The sequence below is a fragment of the Nelumbo lutea genome, chromosome 1, assembly GCF_056320005.1.
Source record: "Nelumbo lutea isolate HS-2025 chromosome 1, American lotus-T2T, whole genome shotgun sequence".
Lineage (NCBI taxonomy): Eukaryota > Viridiplantae > Streptophyta > Magnoliopsida > Proteales > Nelumbonaceae > Nelumbo > Nelumbo lutea.
In genome coordinates, this window is record NC_142684.1 from 110,947,453 (window position 1) to 110,967,958 (window position 20,506).

Genomic DNA, 20,506 nt, shown 5'->3' on the forward strand with positions numbered 1-20,506 from the left:
CGGTGCTTGCATAGTCAGCTCCGGTTTCCATTGCTTCCACGTTGCGTCAATTAGAAAAGATGGTTTAGATATTTTACTTGAATCATATTGTGAAAATATGAATATTGACATAGGAAATAAAAATGAAGAAATTGATAATTTATTATTTAAAATGTACAGCTTGTATGAATTTGAAGTTGTAGGAAATATTCCTACAACTTGTTCATCATCTTCTTCTACTTCTGACCTTGAGCCCAGTAATAGAAGAGATTTTTTTTTTATTTAATAAGTAGAAGACAAAAATATGCTAGTTCTACAACAAGTTCATTTATTGAACTTAATTTTTATTTACAAACAAATTTTTCTAATTTAGGTGAATGATCAAATAATTTTGATATTTTAGCCTGGTGGAATGAACATTCAAAAAATTATCTAGTTCTCACCGCCATGGCACGTGATCTACTAAACCCTTTGGTGTCTACAATTCCATTGGAGTCCTGTTTTAGTGTAGGTACTAGGGTATTAGATGACAAAAGATGTTGCATGAACGATGAGAGCATAGATATGTGCATTTGCTTCAAGGATTAGCTAGATGCAGAAGATGGATTACAAGGCAAGGGAGGGCATGATACTATACCAGATATTTCACCCGAAGCAGATGATGAAAGTCATGAATGATGATTCATGAATTTAACTACTTGTATAGAATTTTTTATTTTTTCAAATTATTGTAATTTTTTTAATTTTATTTAATTTATTTGATATTTTTTTAATTTTTTAATAATGCAATTTTGTATTTTCAATTTGTAACTATATTGTATTTTTTATATTTTATTAATTTATTCCATTTTCATATTTCATTCATCCAAGTATCCAATGATCCAATCATTGTATTTGTAATTTGTACCATTCAAATTTAACTGAAATAAAATTCCTATTTTTCTTCCAATTTGCTATTCTATCATTCTTATTTCAATTTGGTTAAGTATTTTTTTCATTTATGTGTTAGTTGACTTAGATTTTTCATTTCTTAATTTTTTAAATAGTTCCCAATTCCCAAAGTTCAAAGGAAAGTTAAATATTTTAGTTTTACAATTTTACTTAGAAAAGAAATCAAAAATTAAAAAAAAAATAAAAATAAAAAATACAGTGCAGCCCGGTTCGGCCCAGGTCCAAGGCCTGCCTTATGGCCCAGCCCAGCACGGCCAAAGCCCACGGCACGGCCTGCAGCTTGGCTCGACCCAGGCTTGCAGCACGAGATGGCACAACATGGGCCCGCTTGGGCCTAGGCCATGGGTCGTGCAGGGTAGACCCCCAAAATTTTCATCGGGGAAGGTAGCACAACCCTCGCAGGCCAGCACAGCACGACCCGCTTTTAATGCAGACTACCCACAAGTCATGTCGTGCCAGCCCAACACGACCCACTATACACCTCTAGTTATGGATTAAATCAAATCTATTTATTTAAAAAAAATGAAAAAGATCTTAAAATTTTTATTTTTATATGAATTTTGATATATACAATTATTTATATATACAATAATTAAATAAAATAGTATAATAAAATTAAAGACATTTATTTATTTTATTAATATTATATATATATATATATATATATATATACTGCCCGAGTTACACCTCTATCAATACATGATGTGAGGCCCTCGAGACCCCAATAAGAATAAATTTCTATCATTATGATACATATATTCCATGTTCCATCCTAACCCGAACAGTAACACCATCTTCTCATCAATTTCTGAGACCCAACAACAAAACTATTCTCTGTCTTATCGATCATCACAACTCACAACTTCCAACTGTACTCATTATCAATTATCATCCCTCAGTGCCGGCCAATTAATCCTGTGGAAAGTCCACCCCAATTCGGTTATTCTGTTCCAGATGAAGCCAGGTCGGCACCGCCACATATGCCCCCCGACCCCGATGCCCCAATTTCTCACACAACGTCATTCCTCATTCTTCCGCTTCAATTTTCCTATTAATTTTGTCATCCATCCTCTCTTTCACGGTAAAACCTGTAAATGCAATAAAAGGTAAAAAGCAAACTCACACTTGCACAGCTTCAATGAGAGAGAGAAAGAAAGAGAGCCATGGTACAGCTGGCAATCCTACGTGGGATGCTTACTTTTGATGATCCCAAATGATTCTTAATTACTTGTAAAAGTCAAAATAACAATAACAATAACAAAATCCGGACCCAAATTTTTTGGCTTTCTTGCTGAAAATCTAGAGATCCAAATTTTTTCAATGACCGTATCAGCCGCTTACTCTCACTCCTGTCCCAACAAAATCACAAATCACATTCCAATAAACAACAATTTTTTTTGGTATTGAATAAAACATTATTTTCTTTTCTTTGTTTATTTTTTCTCCTCTCCTTCCTTCTCATCGTCAAGGCGGAAAGAAAATTAAAGAAGAGGGAGGAATAGTTGGTTTCTTGTCAGCCACTCCAGGAGGTTGTGTGGGATGAAATATGCACACACCTCCTGGGGTAGGCTTCTTCTGATTCAAGCAATCTAACTCCTTTCTTTTCCTCCTCTTCTTCTTCTTCTTTTAATTTTCGTTTATTTCTGAGTGGGGTCCATTAATTTTTCTTCTTTTTTTTTTTATCTTTTTTGCTGTTGAAAAGCTTCAAATGGTTCAACTTTTTGTTTTACCTTCTATGTTAACAGAGCTGCCGAGGACATGGGCTTTCCCGGCAGTTTTTGGTCATTTTATTCAATTTTTTAATTAGATTTTTTCGTATTTTCGACCCTCCCCGGCCCCCTTTTTTTTACATATAATGTTTGAATTTCCTATAAAACGCCACTGTTTTTAGAACCATCCAAAAAGAGAGGAAAGGGAGATATCTATCATGACAGAAATGGCGGAGTATTCGCCGGAAAAGAAACCCGGCTGTGGTGTTATGGTCTTATACAGTGGAGTCTTCCGACGCCGGAGCTTCTGGTCGAGAAGATCAGCCTGTGCATGCGATCTCCCCCCACCCAGCGACAAGAACGGTAGTACTTGTTCCAAGAGAAGACGAGGAGACTCCGATGAGTCTACCTTCCTCAGCTCCTCTAATAATTTGGCCGAACCTCCGTCGAAACTACCGGACAAGCCTGTCGTAGAATCTGTACCATCTTCCCATCATCAGAACCAAGCCAGAAAACCTTCAGATGGAATAATCACGACAAACGCCCCATCCAACATGGCTTCAATCCAAACATCGGCAACAACAGCAACCATAACCAAGGTATCACCAACACAAGGCGTCGGCCAAGGCAGAAAGGTACCCAAGGAGGCCATTAGCATCTCCGTCGAGCTCGATAGCATGATAACCGATCACCAGAAAACCAAGGGAAGTAGCGGTCTTGTTCGAGCTTCTTCAAGCAATGTAATGCTCTTCGGTCATTTAGGTAACTTGAGGCAGCCAGGAAGCGGCAATTCTAATTCAAATAACCTTCCTGATTCCACCATGGACGTCCTCGATTACCTACCTAAAACTGCAAGGGAGACTTCGTCCAAACATGTTAACGGCGGCAACGTTGGAATGGGTAATATAGTAAGGACAGAGGCCCATCATCCAAAGGAGCAGGCAGAGCCCTTATGTCGAACTCTGTCCAAGGGATTAGATCCCGAGGAATTGAAGTTGCAGGGCAACGAGGAGTTTAAGAAGGGGAGATTCGTAGAGGCCTTGGCCTTGTATGATCGAGCCATTGCGCTCGACCCAGAAAAGGCTTCTTACCGTAGCAACAAGAGTGCTGCATTGACGGGTATGGGTCGGCTTATCGAGGCGGCTTTGGAGTGCAGAGAAGCCATTAGAATCGACCCTTCGTATCACCGGGCTCATCACCGTTTAGCAACATTGTATCTCAGGTACTTAGCTAGTAAATTGCAAGAGGCTATCTGCCTTACCCTCTCTACATCGATCTTTGAATAGGTGAAAACTAATATTCTAACTACATTAATTCACGTTCACATGTTGGTCTTATAGATTAGGAGAAGCAGAGAAAGCTTTGAACCACTACAAACAGTCAGGACCCGAAGCGAACTCTAACGAGATTGCTCAAGCCGAAGTTCTTCAAACCCATCTCAACAAGTTGGCCGAAGCTCGCAAGCTAAAGGACTGGCAGATGTTGTTAAAGGAAACTAAGTGCACCATATCCTCCGGTGCCGATTCAGCTCCACAGGTCAATCACCAAAACTAGTCCATTTGTAAACTCGATCGTCAGGTTAATTTGTGTGCGGTTTGTAAACTTACGTGGTGGATCTTTGTGTGGTTGTTTGGTTTGTTGTGGAGAAAAAGGTATTTGCGTTGCAAGCAGAGGCGTTGCTGAGACTGTGTAGGCACCAAGACGCGGATGCCACGTTAAGCAAGGGACCAGAGTTTGAGATGGAGGCCTGCACCAAGTTCTTTGGCCCCTCCGTCACTGCTCAGCTATTGCTAATACGAGCTCAGGTTGACATGTCCGTCGGCAGGTTGGCTGCTTTAACTATACTCAACGTAACAAGTTTTACAAAGTCAACAAACTTAATGGAAGGAGGCTCCGTAGCTTTATCATCTATGTGCTGCCGGATTCTATTGTCTGAACTCTGAACTGAACCATATATGAGAGACGTGGCCTAGCTGTTGACCTTGAAACTTAAAATGAACACTGCCTCCTTTTATAGTTTTTAAAAGTGGCTCAGTCTGTCAGACGGCATTCTAGAAGTAGAACTGTAGAAAGAAAACAAATAAGTTTGTTTTTTATACTTAATTTTTATTTATTTAGGGATTAATTTGTAATTATTTTACTATATATATAATAAATATAATTAAATTAATAAATACATGGGTTGGCACTTGGCAGGTTCGATGACGCGGTGGCTGAGTCTCAGAGAGCGATTCGACTCGACTCGAGTAACAACGAGGTGAGTGCGGTGGTGAAGAAGGCCAGAGCGGTGGCCGCGGCCCGATCAAGGGGTAACAACCTTTTCAAGGACTCAAAATTCTTAGAGGCGTCCATGGCGTACAGTGAGGGACTCGAGTACGACCCGTTCAACTCGGTCTTGCTTTGTAACCGAGCCGCCTGTCGATCCAAACTCGGTCAATTCGAGAAAGCCGTTGACGATTGCACAAAGGCGTTAAACGTGCGCCCCTCTTACAGCAAGGCCATATTAAGGAGAGCTGACTGTAATGCTAAGGTAAGAGTATCTAACCAACAACCTGAGGCTCAGTTAATTTGGAAGGAGTGAAATGTACAATACAAATACATACAAAATAATACAAAGTGTAAGGTTTTACACTCTACGTACATATTTGTATTTATACTCCTTCCAAACTGAGCCTAACGTGCGTATGAGACATTACGGACGGGGGATAAGCTAAGCTAAGCTGTCAAGCTGAACTGAAAATAATTAATTTTGTTTTGTTTACTAATTATTACAAAGCTGGAACATTGGGAGGCCTCAATACAAGATTACGAGACGTTGATAAGAGAAACGCCAGGAGACGAAGCGGTGGGCCGGGCTTTGTTCGAGGCCCAGGTGCAGCTCAAGAAGCAGCGCGGTGAAGATGTCAAAGACATGAAGTTTGGTGAGGACGTGGTCATCGTCTCCAACAACGAGCGTTTCAGACACTTCGTTACGTCGCCTGGTAACCGAAAATATTTATTAATTTAACTATTCATGTTGCGACATTTTGCACGTGAGTAATAGACGTTCCCAGGTTGGTTTGGTTGGGTCATGGGTGCATCTTTGACCACACAAAAGGTGATTTTGCACGATCTGATTGATCCTTTCTGGAGGATGATATAGCTTCTAGTCGGATGGGGAGTTAAGCGGATCTGCAAAATAAGATCAGAGAACCTGGGGTGATTAACCAGACGAGGTCACTCCGATGCTTAAGTTAGCAAGTTGTTACGAGTTGAAATAGCCTCGAAAATATAGAGAGGTAGATAGCAGAAAAATCACGCGTACCTTGAGCCATCGGGGTTGGAGTCTTAATATAGTTGAATCCTCGCGGGTTTTGCGAATTGGTTCTGGGATCTTCGTCACGATGGAATCCATTTCCACTTTAATTAGGAGATAACGTTATCAACTAATAACGCTTATCAATTCCGCCCGAACCGGGCGGGGAGGAGATAAGGCTTGCCGTTACGCGGTGTGATCCCATGAGATTCGGAATCCGTTGGAGGGATTTCCGGGATCATCACATAGTGGTCTGAATCGGTATCTCCGAGCTGATGGTTTTTAGTTCTGAACTGGATTGAATGCCAAAGTGCCTTGAGGTAGAGGTGATCCTGTTGTGATCTTGTACCGAGATGATCTCATCCCAAGGTGACCTTATCACGAGGTGGTTGAATATCCGAGCTCGATCTGATACAGACTAGACGTGTTAGACTGAGCTATCATCTTAGTCAAGTTGTATCCGCGTATCCCCTTTTTTTTAATATGTCGGGCCAAATCGCCCCGAAGAACCATTGGATCTCTTCGTCTTTCCTTATCGGGTCAGATTTTGATATAAGTAGTCTCTGTCCGTCCGTGGTATGAACTGCCCAGTGTCAAATAGATAATGGGATTGTTTATTACGTTGAACCCGTTGTCCTAATTTTCAAGTCTGATTCCGACCTCAGTCAGTAAATTCGGAAAATTGGATTTCACTGCCAGGCCCACATTAAAAATCCGACGGGTCATGAATCGTGAGAGCCGAGTCAGTGGGTTGTGTTGTGGGTGGTACGTATCCGAGCCAGTGGATTGTTTCACTTTCACAGTGGTAGAAGTAGAAGAAGGTAAAAAAATATATTCTCTTCCCTTTTTCAGCTTTGGTGCGAGAATTTAGGTAACAGCATGGTAAGTATAGGTGATGTGGTGGTCAAATTACTGAAAAATCGATGATCATATTTTATTTTGCAGGAATGTCGGTCGTGCTTTTCTGCAACAAATCCAGCGACAAGCCAGCATTTGAGTTTATGCAGCAACTGTGCAAAAGATATCCATCTGTCAACTTCCTAAAGGTCTCTCTCTCTCTCTCAAACAAACGTTGGAGAGTGGAAACCGGAGTTTTTAAAAGCTGGTTTAGTTAAGGGGAGGGGTTAAGAAATAAGATGGAGAGGGGACCAATGGACCTGCGCTACCGCGCAACGGCTTTCGCGCGTCAGCGCTCAAGACCATAGACATAGGAGCAGTTTAGGGCTGTAGACCAGTGAGCTTTTTCTGAATTCTGACCCAGTCGTGGTCGTGCTCTCGCAACGCGCGTGAGATGAGACACAGAGACCCATTAATCAACTCGGTCTCGGATAAGTTGTGGGACCTACTTAAACATCCCCAACCATCACCAGATTGGGGATTGAGAAGGAATGCAGTGTGGGCTTCTCAATTCTCATGACGATGGTGTTGAATGTTGATGGAGGAATGACATGTCAACCCGATGAGGTCAATAGCAATTACATGTGAATTAAGATAAGATAATAAATAAATAAATAAAGAGATGTGATTAATTAGCTAATTTTAATTAACAAAAATAAATGTCGGTTGCATTTGCAGGTAGAGGTTGAGGACCATCCTTACTTGAAAAAATCAGAGGGCGTGAGTGCAGTACCAAGCTTCAAGATATACAAGAACGGGTCAAGGGTCAAAGACATCCCTGGCAACAACCTTGAGTTGTTAGAGAATTGCATCAAATTTTACAGCGCTTGAATTTGAACAACCATTTAGATTTAGATTTGTGGTTTCACTACACATATTGCATATATGCATGCAGAGGCAGCACATAATTAATTAATAAAGACGAAAGTAAGGAAGGCCACGCAATCAAGAGGAAACATGTGATCAAACCTCTCTACAGCATCTGCCAGAATTGCAGTCCAAGTGCAAAAAGTGGAAAACTAGAAATGGAAGCCACATTTGAAGACTAGATTAAACCCAAGAAGAAGAAGATCGATGGAGAAGGAGGAGGAGGATTTTGTTCAAATTACTTAATTATTTATTTTTTATGTCTTAATTATATGCATGTTGAGTATTTGAACATAATTCTGCAAGTGCATGGCTGCTTTTTTAAGAGTTTTTTAAGGAGATGCCTCAGAATCACACTTAGGAATATCTTCCCTTTTCTTTATTTCCCATAAATTAATCCTTTCTTCCCTTCTTTATTTTATGATGAGAAGATACTTAAATCGTCTTAAGATTAATAAATAAATCTAATGGGTAATTAGTCAATAATGATGATGTGTACTACTGCCGATGGTATAGTGTACGTCAACTGTCGACTCCGATCATTTATTTGTCTATAATTTGCATTTTAATAGACACCTCTTATAGTTTAACATAATTATTAAGATTTAGGGAAAATTCCCAATCACTATTTGTACTTATTTTGAATGATAATTTGGTCCTCAAATTTTAAAATCTCATAATTCAGTATCTAAACTTTCAAAATGTGACACTTCAGTACCTATCACTAATCAATCCTAAGTGACATTTTAAAAATCAAAAATACCTTTTGAATGCCATCTAATTCTCTTTATCAGCCACCCAAATGTTGACAAAAAACTAAACAATCCCAAATCCTAGACTCTTTTATTCAAAAAAATTGGTGAGTGTTTAGAAGAATTTAGAATTTGGATCTGTTCATTTTATTGTCAATGTTTGGATGGTTGATAAAGAGAATTAGATGACATTCTTAAAGCGTTTTTGACTTTTCAATTGTCACTTAACGACTGATTAACGGACCAGTTAATGACAGGTACTGGATTGTCACATTTTGAATGTTCGGGTATTGAATTGTACGTTGCATTTTAATGTGCAATGACCAAATTGTCACTCGAGCCAAAGTATAAGGTACTGATAAGGAATTTTTCTAGAGATTGCATTTTACTAAAATACTCCCTCTACTTTGCAATAGCTTATTTACTGCTGGTTTAGTTAAATAGAAGTATAAAATGACATATTTGAAAGACTATTATTGACCAAAAAGAACATTGTAATGTAGAAGTAGGAGATGGATTCAATCCTCACAAAATTTGTTCTCACAACACTTAAAAGTCATGCATTTGGAACATCTTTGCACTTTTATTTTTTTCATTCACCTGGAGATGATGCAAATGCAGGGCCGCAATTGTTGGGATGACAGTGTGAAGACAAATTTTGTGAAGACTGAAAGGAATCCACTCGGGTTTTATTTACAAAGCACCCTTAGGGTTTTTACTTGCCTATCCTGTATGGGTTCAAAATAATCACATTTGACCATCTACTGCAAATTTATTATAAAACTCCATTTCCACAGAGAATCAAAGCATGATCGTTTTTTCCATCTCCGGAGAACTAAACACAATAAATCCCATTATTTCATAGGTAAAGCACACTTTATTGGTATCTCTCACTACTTTTTCCATCCTGAAACTCAAATCCCAGTAGCTGAACTGAAACAAGATCTTTGTTCATGGGAACAATAGAGTTGTCAGATCAAGAAAATGGAGAATGAAGCTAATTTTCGGTTTAGAGATTTTTTTGGGGGAAATTAGACTTTTTCACATATTTGAATCGTCAAGGTTACAACAAGCTCCACCAACCAGGTCATCAGCTATTAAAGAAGAAAATTAATCAGTAGTTTAAATAAAGTGTCCTGATTAAAGAGTTCTTGCATCTGGAAATTAAAGGTATTTTAACAAGTTTTAATTTTTAAAATTGGAGATGATATGGAGAATAAAGTTAGGTTTTCCATCATTTTTCTATGGATGAGATTCCTTGAAACTCTAAGAGAAAATACTCAAAATATCAGTGTGGACACACAACGGTTAGGTGGTTAGAACCAAACAAGCTGACCTAGCAAGACAGTTGTAAAAGATCCAAGGTTGATCCAATATCCCAACCAACCGACTTACACCGGCTATCCCCATCTTCTATAAATATGAAAATCTGTTTCATATTTAATACAGAAAACATAAAGAGTTTTTGGATACTTTGTTTTTGCTCGGTCGTGTTTGCCATGGTATCATAAACTTGACAACAATCAAGATTTGCTTTGTCCCTTCCCGCTGCGTGAGTTCCCCTTTCCCATTGGCTGGGTTTCCTTTTCGTTGGCAAATAGCGACAACTTTCGACAATCTATATTATTTGCATCCCTTTGATAACCTTGGAGTTGTTTTGGTTTCTTGCCTACTCATAGTAGACAACTACTTCATTTGGCAGTTTGCGATGCACATTGCTCTAAGGGCGAAAAGCAAATTCAGACTCGTGGATGGTTCACTACAAAGGACAAGTCTATCTACGATGGAAAAATGGGCATGGATCAAAGTTAATTCCATGGTGGTAGTATGAATCTTCAACTCTTTGGCTTGTGAGCTCCACGAGAGTGTCGCCTACATGGAATCAGCTAGAGACATATGAAAAGAACTTGAAGAATGCTTCTCTCAAGGATAAGTTGCAAGAATCAACTCAAGTGAGATCTCTCCAACCTAAACCAAGGAGATCTCCTAGTTGCTTCCAATTTCACAAAGCTAAAAGGTCTCTAGGATGAGCTGGATAATTTGTTGTCCATTCCTAACTGTGATTGTGGGATTAATTGCAATGTGGTTAAAGAAATAATAGCAGATTGAGAGAGAGAGAGAGAGAAAGAGAGAGAGAGAGAGAGAGGCAGACAGACAGACTCTACCAATTGTCCAATTCTTGGTGGGTTTGAATGATGTTTTCAATAATGTTAGATCCACCATTCTGGCCACAAATCCACTTCCTACCATTAATCGAGCCTATGCGCTCATAGTTCAAGATGAGAAACATCAAATTCTGATGTATCAAAAGACCACCTCTCCTTTGGATGTTGCTGCCCTAACTATCTCCAGATCTAGTGATCGAGCTTCCAACTCTCAACCTAGACTTTGAGGATAAGTGCTATGAATTGATTGGATATCTTGAAGGTTGGAAAAAATTGAAGCTAGGTCATGGAACCAAGACAAATGTTGACTCTACTAGTGGATTACAGATTGCTACTAGTACAACTAGTGGCCCTTCCCAAGCCTTCCCAAGCCTCACCAATATCTCTTACACCTGATGAATATAACCAACTCCTTCACTTAGTTAACACTGACATACAACCCATCTGTGCTTTGAATATGTCTAGTAAGGCTTTTTTAGCAACAGTTGGTTCTTCTAATTGGGTTCTTGATAGTGGGGCATCTGATGATATAGCCCCAATGAAATCTTTATTTCTTCATCATGAACCGTTGCTTTCTCCTTTATCAATAAACTTGTCAAATAGTTCAATTTTGTTTGCCACTCATAAAGGCTTAGTCATGATAAGCCCAAAATTTCTTATTCATGATGTGCTATACGTTCCTGATTTTCGATTCAACTTGTTGTTCATAAGCAAACGCACCACACAATTACATTGCACTATTATTTCCTTTCCTACTTCATATGTAATTCAGGACCCAACATTCATGACTGTGATTAGCAAACGAATGCTGACCAATGGAATCTACTACCTTCAGCCTACACATCCTTCTGTAGCTCTCTCAATCACTAATGTAGACGGTGATACTACCTGTCAAGGCAGTTATCTCTTCTATTTGATTACAATACCACTCCACCAAAACATGTTTGTGACATTTGTGAACGGGCCAAGCACACTCGTAGTCCATTTCCAATATGTGTGTCTCGAGCATCTGCTTCATTTAATCTGATTCGTTGTGATATTTGGGGTTCCTACCATACTCAACACATGATGGTGCTCGTTTCTTCCTATCCATTGTTGATGATTACAACTATGCAACTTGGGTCTTTCTCATGAAACACAAATTAGACACATACTCTTTCTTTGTCTCATTTAGTAATATGGTATATACACAATTTAATACAATTGTTTGTGCAGTAAGATCTGACAATGGTATAGAATTTCTATCCGGGCCCATGCATCCTATTTCAAGAATAATGATATCATGCATCAGTGTTCATGTGTTGATTCCCCTAAACAAAATGACATTATTGAGATTCCAAGCTTCCCTAACGTTATCATTTTGGGGAGAGTGCACTCTAACTGCAACCTACATCATCAACTACTTACATGCAATTCCCTTGCAAGGAAAATCACTCATGAGATGTTATTTGACAAACCTCCTAGTCATGAACATTTTTGCACATTTGGGTGTTTATGTTATGCTCAAGAACAACCTCCCAAGAAAGACAAGTTTGCCCCCATGAGCTTCTTGTTGCATATGAGTGGCTTACCCTTATGGTCAAAAGGGATACATGGTGTACAACCTTGAAACTGGCCAGTTCTTTACATCTCATGGTGTGTTATTCTATGAAGACACATTCCCTTTTGAATAGCAACACATAACACCATTGGACAAAAAAAAACGGACATTGTCATTCCTTTACTACAAAATGATGATACGTTTATTGTCCCAATAACCCACTATCATGTTGTTGATGCTGGCCGCATCATGGATCCTGTTAGCACCTCCCTCACTGACATCAATAATTCAATTGGACATTCAGGTGAGAAACCCATAGAACCCTTAATTGAAAGTTCAAAATATATATCTACCATAAATCCACCTGAAACCAGTCCTGCCCATAACACTCATGTTGGCAGACGATAGCTTGTGCACCTGAAGGATTATATTTGCAACATTCCTACTTCCTTGACTACTCTGAATGCTACATCTTCTTTGCCTTGGAACCAACATCTTATTTCCAAGCTGTCAAGGATACCAATTGGTGTAAAGTAATGGATGATGAAATTGTTGCACTAGAATATAACCATACATGGACAATTGTTGATCTTCCTCTTGGCAAGAAGCCCATCAGATCCAAATGGGTTTACAAATTAAGACAACAGGTACATGGCACAATTGAGTGATATAAAGCTCATTTTGTAGCCAAGGGTTATACCTAAACTGAATGTCACGACTATCATGATGTAGATGCACTTATTGCAAAATTAACAACATTCCGCTGCTTGTTGGCTCTTGCTACTATTAAAGGATGAGCATTACATCAATTAGATGTCAATAATGCCTTCTCACATGGTGACTTGACAAAAGAAGTATATATGTTCATTTCCCTAGGTTTCCTAAATATGTAAAGAACAAAGTATGTAAACTTCAAAAATCTTTTTATGGCCTTAAACAAGCATCCCGTCACTGGTTTGAAAAGTTTGTTGATGCTCTTCGTAAATTTGGATTTACTCGGTCTGTGGCAGATTACTCTCTTTCCACATCTACACAATCTGACTCCTTCATGGCTGTTCTTGTCTATGTTGATGACTTGGTCATTGTGGGAGACGACCCAATTCAAATTGCTGCCCTCAAAGCCACCTTAATGAATGCTTTCATCTCAAGGATTTGAGCCCACTTCGGTATTTTTTGGGCCTGAAAATCAATAGGACAGACTCAGGCATTTCTGTTTGCCAGTATAAATATGCCTTGGATATCATTACTGAGACTGGAATGCTTGAGGCAAACACAATATCTCATCCCATGGAACAACAACAACAGTTTGTGGATATGGATAGCCCATTACTAGTAGATCCTTCACAATGCAGAAGATTAGTGGGCCACCTTATGTACTTGACCATTACACGACCTGAACTCAGCTTTCCAGTTCATATGCTCTCACAATTCCTACATACCCCATGAGAGGAACACATGCAGGCTACAAAAAGGATAGTTTGATATATCAAAGCTGATCTAGCACAAGGCATCTTCTTTTCTTCCTCAGCTATGTCACTTCATGCTTATTGTGATTTAGATTGGGCCACATGTCCTTTAACGCATTGCTCCATAATTGGATATGTTACTATGTTGTGATCATCTGTTCTCTCATGAAAGACTAAGAAACAATCAACAGTCTTCCATTCATCTGTTGAAGCCGAATATCGGGCAATGGTAATGTCTACAAGCAAGTTGATCTAGCTACTACATGTTCTTCGTGACCACACTCTCATTAGAACAACCTATTCAACTCTTATGTGATAGTCAAGTGGCTATACACATAGCCACTAACCCAGTGTTTCATGAATGAATGAAACACACCGATATAAACTATCATTTTGTATGGGAACATGTACGGAAGAAGACCATTCAACTTTGACACCTTTCTACTAAATCCCAGCTAGATGACCTGTCCAAAGCTCTCGGTGCTTCCATTTTCTCTTATCCAAGTTGGGCATATCACGGGGGGGCACACGGCAATTAGGTGGTTAGAAACCAACCAACTGACCTGGCAAACGGTTGTACAGGATCCAAGATCCCAACCAAACGACTTACACTATAAATATGTAAATATGTTTCATATTTAATACAAAAAACATAAAGAGTTCACTGTGTTAGGCGCAAAATGATCCATTCTGAAAATTACCACTCCATATCATGTAGGATAAAGCTACCGCCATGACTATTTTTTTCTGACATTGTCCATCATCAATCATAAAAAATAAGAACATGAGTTTTATGATCTATCTGGCACCTGAGTATTGTAATTGATTTACCGGAGATGATGAAATTGTTTTGGTTCAACTAAGGTGATATATGTTTCTGGTTCCATGTGAATCTCATAGGAGGTTTAAATGTTTTACTATGCAAACGAAATAGGCAGAGAAGAAATCCTAAGGGCATCTTGTAAATTGTCTCAGTTCCCAACGTGGTCCAACTAGAGTACATTGGACGGTTCAATAAAGGAATTGTAGTGTTTCACACACTGAGGTTTTCAAGAAAATTTTTGGGTTTTATGAAGAAGGCATCCCCCACTAGGCCACCCCAAAAACAACTGACACTTCCTTTATCATCAAAGGTCTTAAGTGCTTGAGGTCAAGGTAATGTCACCAGACTTTGGAATAACATATATAGAATCGTTTTCATCACTAAGTCACAGGTTGAATAATTTAATCATTTGGCTTGTGCAACTAAAAAGAGAGAGGGAGAGAGAAAAGTCAGTTTTAGATTATCTCTTAAAGATATATATTTTCCATTAAAACATTTAGTACTATAGCATATAATATAATTATATAACAACTATCAGTAATTCAATACATGTAATTATGGCATTATATCATAGCTAGAAGCCTAGAAGCTATGGTTGTAAGTAGAAAAAGCTACAGACAAGGCCCTACCATCTCTTGTGGCAGTGTATGTGTAGATGGGCTGTTGTCTTACTATCATTTCGCAATTCATTGGAGAGAGAGAGAGGGAGGGAGAGAAAGGGAGAGATTTTTAACTCTAATAACCCATAAATTTTGTAAAAAGGCCAATTTCGATGCTAAAGAATCATTTTTTATACAGCTAATAACGGTTGAAGTGGTTCAAGTGATAGAGTCATACATTTGTCAAACTCTATCCTGTCTTAATCCCCCGCTCGTCTTTTCTTATTGTATGCTTATCTTGTATTATACACCAATATAGTGAGGACTCTTGTACATGTAGAACTCTTAAGATACACAATATAAATACAAGTCTGAACTCACCAATGTCATCAAGGTGATATTACCAATTTCGATGTTCTATTTCATGGTATCAGAGTGCAAGTTGGACTCTTGCTAACTCAATCATGTCAACAGCATTTGCAAACTCATGCGTTGCTGAAGCTGGTGTCATCACCATCGTGAACCTGAATATTCCAGCTAGAATAAGTCATTTAATCTAAATCAAACTAAATCGATGAACTACTTATTGTGGAAATCTCATTTTGTGGCTTCTCTCAAAGGTTTCAAAGCTATGGGCTATGTGAATGGTACTATCCAATGCCCACCCAAGACCATTGAGAAGGATGGTATTTCTATTGTGAATCCTAATTTTGCTCTATGGGAACAATAGGACCAATTGCTTCTTAGTTGGATCCTTTCTTCCCTCTTAAATGGAGTTTTGGCCCAGGTCAAGTCTGTTTGCTTAAAAATCTAAAGCTTGTGTGATGCAGCCCAGGTTTGAACTAACCCATTTGAAGAAAATGGATCAGTCAATGGTTGATTATTTAGAAAAGGCTCATTTGATCTCTGAAAGCCTGACTTCTATTGGTGAAGTAATCATAGACTCTGAATTAATTCAATTTGTGTTAGGAGGTCTTGACCCAAACTATGAATTTCTTGTCACCATTATCTTGCTGAAGGGAGAAGATCTATCATTTGATGACATACATGCTATTCTTCTTAATCATGAGATTTGAATGCAACACACTAGAATTTTGTTTGATCCCATGTCTCCCTAGGCCAATGTTGTAGTTTAGAAGCAGCCTCAATCATTCAAAACAAATGGCTACAAGTTTAAGCCAAAGCCTGGTCACCAGAAAGGTAAGAAACCTAATCCCTATTAAGGGGTTAGGTGCCAAATATGTCAAAAATTAGATCATACAACTTATACGTGCATGGATCATTTTGATAAGAAATTTCACATGGATTCATCTCCTTCTGCATACACTACTACAACTAGTCCAGTCATTGATAGTAGTTGGTACACAAATTTGGGTGCAAGCGACCATATGATTGTAGACTTGGCAAATCTTCATCTTCAATCTGAATATACTAGGCCAGATTAGATAACTATCGGAAATGGAGAAGGTTTGTCTATTGCACACACTGGTACTTCCACATTACATGCTTTTGATAATTTTTTTGTTTTGAAAGACATACTCCATGTTCCCAACATTACTAAGAATTTACTTTATGTGGCAAAATTTTCTAAGGACAACAATTGCTTCTTTGAATTTCACCCCAGTGAATTCTTTTTGAAGGATTGGGAGACAGGTAGAGTGTTACTTCAAGATCATAGTAAACATGGCTTGTATGAGTTACAAGGGATTTCAAGTGGAGTTAATGTCCCTCCTCCCACTACATTCCTTGGAGTGCAGACTTCTATTGACCACTAGCATGAAAGGCTTAGGCATACCACTGCAAGGCTGGTTCAATATGTAGTCACCTCCAATAATCTTTCTCTGTCTTCTAATAAACAGATGGCATTTTGTCATTCTTGTCTTCTTGGAAAGTCGCATAAACTACCACTTCCAATTCCACTAAATATATGTCTCCACTTGAACTTATTTTTAATGATGTATGGGGACTTCTCCTATGGACTCTATTAAATGGATTCAGATACTATATTATTTTTGTCGATGGCTTTTGCAAATATTAGTGGATTTTTCCTCTTGTTAACAATTTTGATGATCTTTCTACATTCATCAAACTTAAATAACAAGTTGAAAAAAATCTCTTCAATGCTAAAATTACATGTCTTCAAACTAATGGTGGGGGAGAATTCAAAATGTTTCAACCTTACCTTGAGCAATGTGGCATCTCTCGTCGACTCTCATGTCCACACACACAAGAGCAAAATGGGATGGTTAAAAGATGCCATCACCAAATTGTTGAAATAGGATTGACATTATTAGCAAATTCCTGAATGCTTTAGGATTATTGGTGGGGGACCTTTCATGTAGCAGTTTTTTTGGCTAATAGACTTCCAACACCGACGCTCAATATGCAATCACCATTTGAGTTGTTGTTCAAATGTAATCCAGATTATGAGTTCTTAAAGGTTTTTGGGTGTTTATGCTTTCCATCTCTTCAGCCCTGTGCTCGTAATAAACTTGACTTTCATTCATCGGCTTGCTTGTTCTTGGGATACTATGATAACTATAAAGGGTATCAATGCTTACATTTTCCCTCTCAACATGTATTTACATCTTGACATGTCCTATTTGATGAATATGTGTTTCCATTTGAAGCTCATGTGCCCAAACAATAGTCTTCGCCTCCTTCAGGTACATGGTTTTCTCTTGGACCACCTCCTATGGTCAGTTATATCCCTTCAGTGTCGTGCTCAACTACTATTATGTACTGCTACTCCTACTACACATTCCATTGATCCACCAGGCTCTTTATTACCCTCAACGGCATCACCTGATTTATTTCAGCCATGCACATCCCCTAGAGAATCTGTTTTGTCTCCTTCACTTGCACTAGAATGAAGGGATGAGAGATCCATCATATGGATAGCCGAACCCTGCAGGAAGGTAGGGCAAAATTTCAAAAATTTATATCTCTCCCATATGGGAATCACATTCCCTGTTTTAGAAAACTGTATTTTCAATGATCAGTCTTGAACCCTAAACCAGACCAGATGTGAAACCAAAGGTAGGAGAGGGATGTACCTGATACAGAGTAGTAGTAACTCCCAACGAAGGTGACAGAATCAACAAGTGGTTCTTCAGCAATAACCAAACTCTTCAGCAAGAATTCGATGGTGGGTGAATGAGCACGACTTCAGATCAGTTTTTCACCAAAAACTGATAACAAGAACGCTTCTTGACCGCTCCTACAGGTGGATAACAAACTGGCTATGGCGGCAGCAATAGAAGGCGACAAGAGCAGAAAATGGTGTCAGTCTAATTGGAGTTGTCTTCTCCCTTGAATCTGTAATCTTGTAGGATGAACTAGGGTTCACCCTCCTCTATTTATAGCCTAAAAGAAAACTCCTCCTAATCCCATTAGGAGTTTCATAATCCAAATCTTATTTGGATTTGCCTTTAAGAGATAAGGATAGACCCTTATCTTATCTGTAGATAAAGATCAGCCCTCCTAATGTTATTAGGAGTTTCCTAGTCCAAATCATTATTTGGATCTGGACTCTTTGAGTGTAAAGGGATAACTCTCTATCCTATCTGCTAATCTAAATCCTAGAATCACCCCTCTTTAATTAATCAAATTAAACCAGTTCGATTTGGGCTTTAGGCCCATTAAGTCCATGTGCTCACTTTTCCTCCAAACTACTGCCCAGTTGAGTATCCTTGTATGGCGTGGGACCCAAACATTGATATACACATCAGCCACATGGGTTCATCCCATCTTCTATTATAAGGCTTGGCCGAATTCACTGTAGGAAACAGTGAACCCCTGAGCCCATCACCATGGGCTCTTAATGGGCGAACACTTACACTAAGTGGTCCCTGGGTCAAGCCACCTTATAAAAACCCAAGGATTGTGGGCAAATGCAAGATTAGCCCATCAGGTATTATCCTCAATAGTCTTACACTTAACCTCTCAGTCGATAATGATCAAACACCGCCCGACAAGAGAGGACCTCTCCCTCAGCTACAAGGAACAATGTTGCACTCTCTACTCACATGGATCTCGGGAATTAAAACCTTTTGCAAACATTTTGAAATCGTAATATATATGTATATCTTTATATAAATATATTTTGCAAAAACAAATTTCAACGATTGAAATCGGTTGCCGACAGCTTTGGTTTCCATCAGAGAGAGTGCATCCCCAATCATTCATTTTGTCTGAGAAAGGGGTTGATCCTGTCACTATGATCACCCACTCAAATGAATTCTCAAACTGTCCCAACATACCTAGGTTTTGACCCCCTCTAAGGATCTCACTGATTGGCATATCAAAAGCAGCCCAATCCGACACCTAGTGTAGTATCATAATCAAGTCTAGGGGTCAGGTGTAACATTCCAGTTTTGCCCATCAATCTCCAAGGTCCAGTGCAATACTGGAATTCTGGTCCGGTTCAGGGTTTCAAGAAACCCACATTGCAAGTACTTTAGGTCTCACTCTAGCAGCTGAGACAAGCTACCCCAACCAACTTGGTGGCACATCAGTGTCAGCCTTAGCAGGATAAATCTCCCTAGATTTATCCAACGACTGTGAAGATTCTAAACTAACACGAGTCTCATATGTGTCCAGTTTAAGGGTATTACACAGAAACAACCATAATAACATGAATCAAATATGCACTTTATTCATTTACAATAAATGTCATAATGTACATCATTCTGATTAGAGCTAAGGGCATACACTATCTAACAACTCCCACTTGCACTTAGGTTCAATCTAGTATGAGCCGGAGTTCCATACTTTCCATGTGTTTCTCAAACACTTTCTGTGTTAGTGGCTTAGTTAATGGGTCTACTACATTCTCCGTTGATGCTACCTTTTGAATCAGGACATCCCCTCTTCCAACTATCTCCCGTAGTACATGGTACTTCCTCTCTATGTGCTTTGACTTCAAGTGGGCTCGTGGCTTCTTAGCCTGAGCGATAGCTCCAGTGTTGTCACACAACAGTGGAATGGGTGATGGATGGAACTACTCCCAATTCATGAATGAACTTCTTCATCCATACGACTTCTTTGGCAACTTCACTTGCGGCAATGTATTCAGTTTCGGTTGTGGAATCCGCCGTGGACCCCTGTTCGCTACTTTTCTAGCAAACAGCACACGATCCTATCGTGAAAACATACCTAGATGTAGACTTTCTATTATCTGGATCTGATTGGAAATCAGCATCAGTATACCCCTAGATTTGTAGTGAACTACCATCGAATACCAGACAAAACTCTTTTGTTCTTCGAAGGTACTTGAGTATGTTTTTCACAGCAGTCCAATGCTCCTACCCTGGGTTGGCCTGGAATCTACTTACCACACTCACTGCCTGAGCAATGTCAGGACGAGTGCACAACATGACATACATGATGCTCCCTACGGCTGAGTCATAGGGAACGTCCTTCATGCCCTCAATCTCCTCGGGAGTCTTGGTAGACATGCCC

The 20,506-nt window shown here is 39.1% G+C and overlaps 1 protein-coding gene across 2 annotated transcripts; it reads left to right on the plus strand.

Annotated features, from left to right (window-relative positions):
• Positions 1 to 2,316: 2,316 nt before the first annotated feature.
• On the plus strand, positions 2,317 to 8,034 carry LOC148876792 (TPR repeat-containing thioredoxin TTL1-like). Of its 2 annotated transcripts, XR_016107341.1 has the most exons (8): positions 2,323 to 3,861; positions 3,980 to 4,175; positions 4,292 to 4,464; positions 4,836 to 5,169; positions 5,416 to 5,620; positions 6,634 to 6,755; positions 6,880 to 6,980; positions 7,510 to 8,034. XR_016107341.1 is itself a non-coding variant. In XM_088970346.1 (7 exons), the coding sequence occupies exons 1-7, from the start codon at positions 2,858 to 2,860 to the stop codon at positions 7,660 to 7,662; spliced, it is 2,166 nt and encodes a 721-aa protein (XP_088826472.1). In that variant the 5' UTR covers positions 2,317 to 2,857; the 3' UTR covers positions 7,663 to 8,034. The 2 variants fall into 2 exon arrangements, 1 of the variants encoding a protein (XP_088826472.1); XM_088970346.1 differs by lacking the exon at positions 6,634 to 6,755 and having other exon boundaries at positions 2,317 to 3,861.
• The last annotated feature ends 12,472 nt before the right edge of the window (positions 8,035 to 20,506 follow it).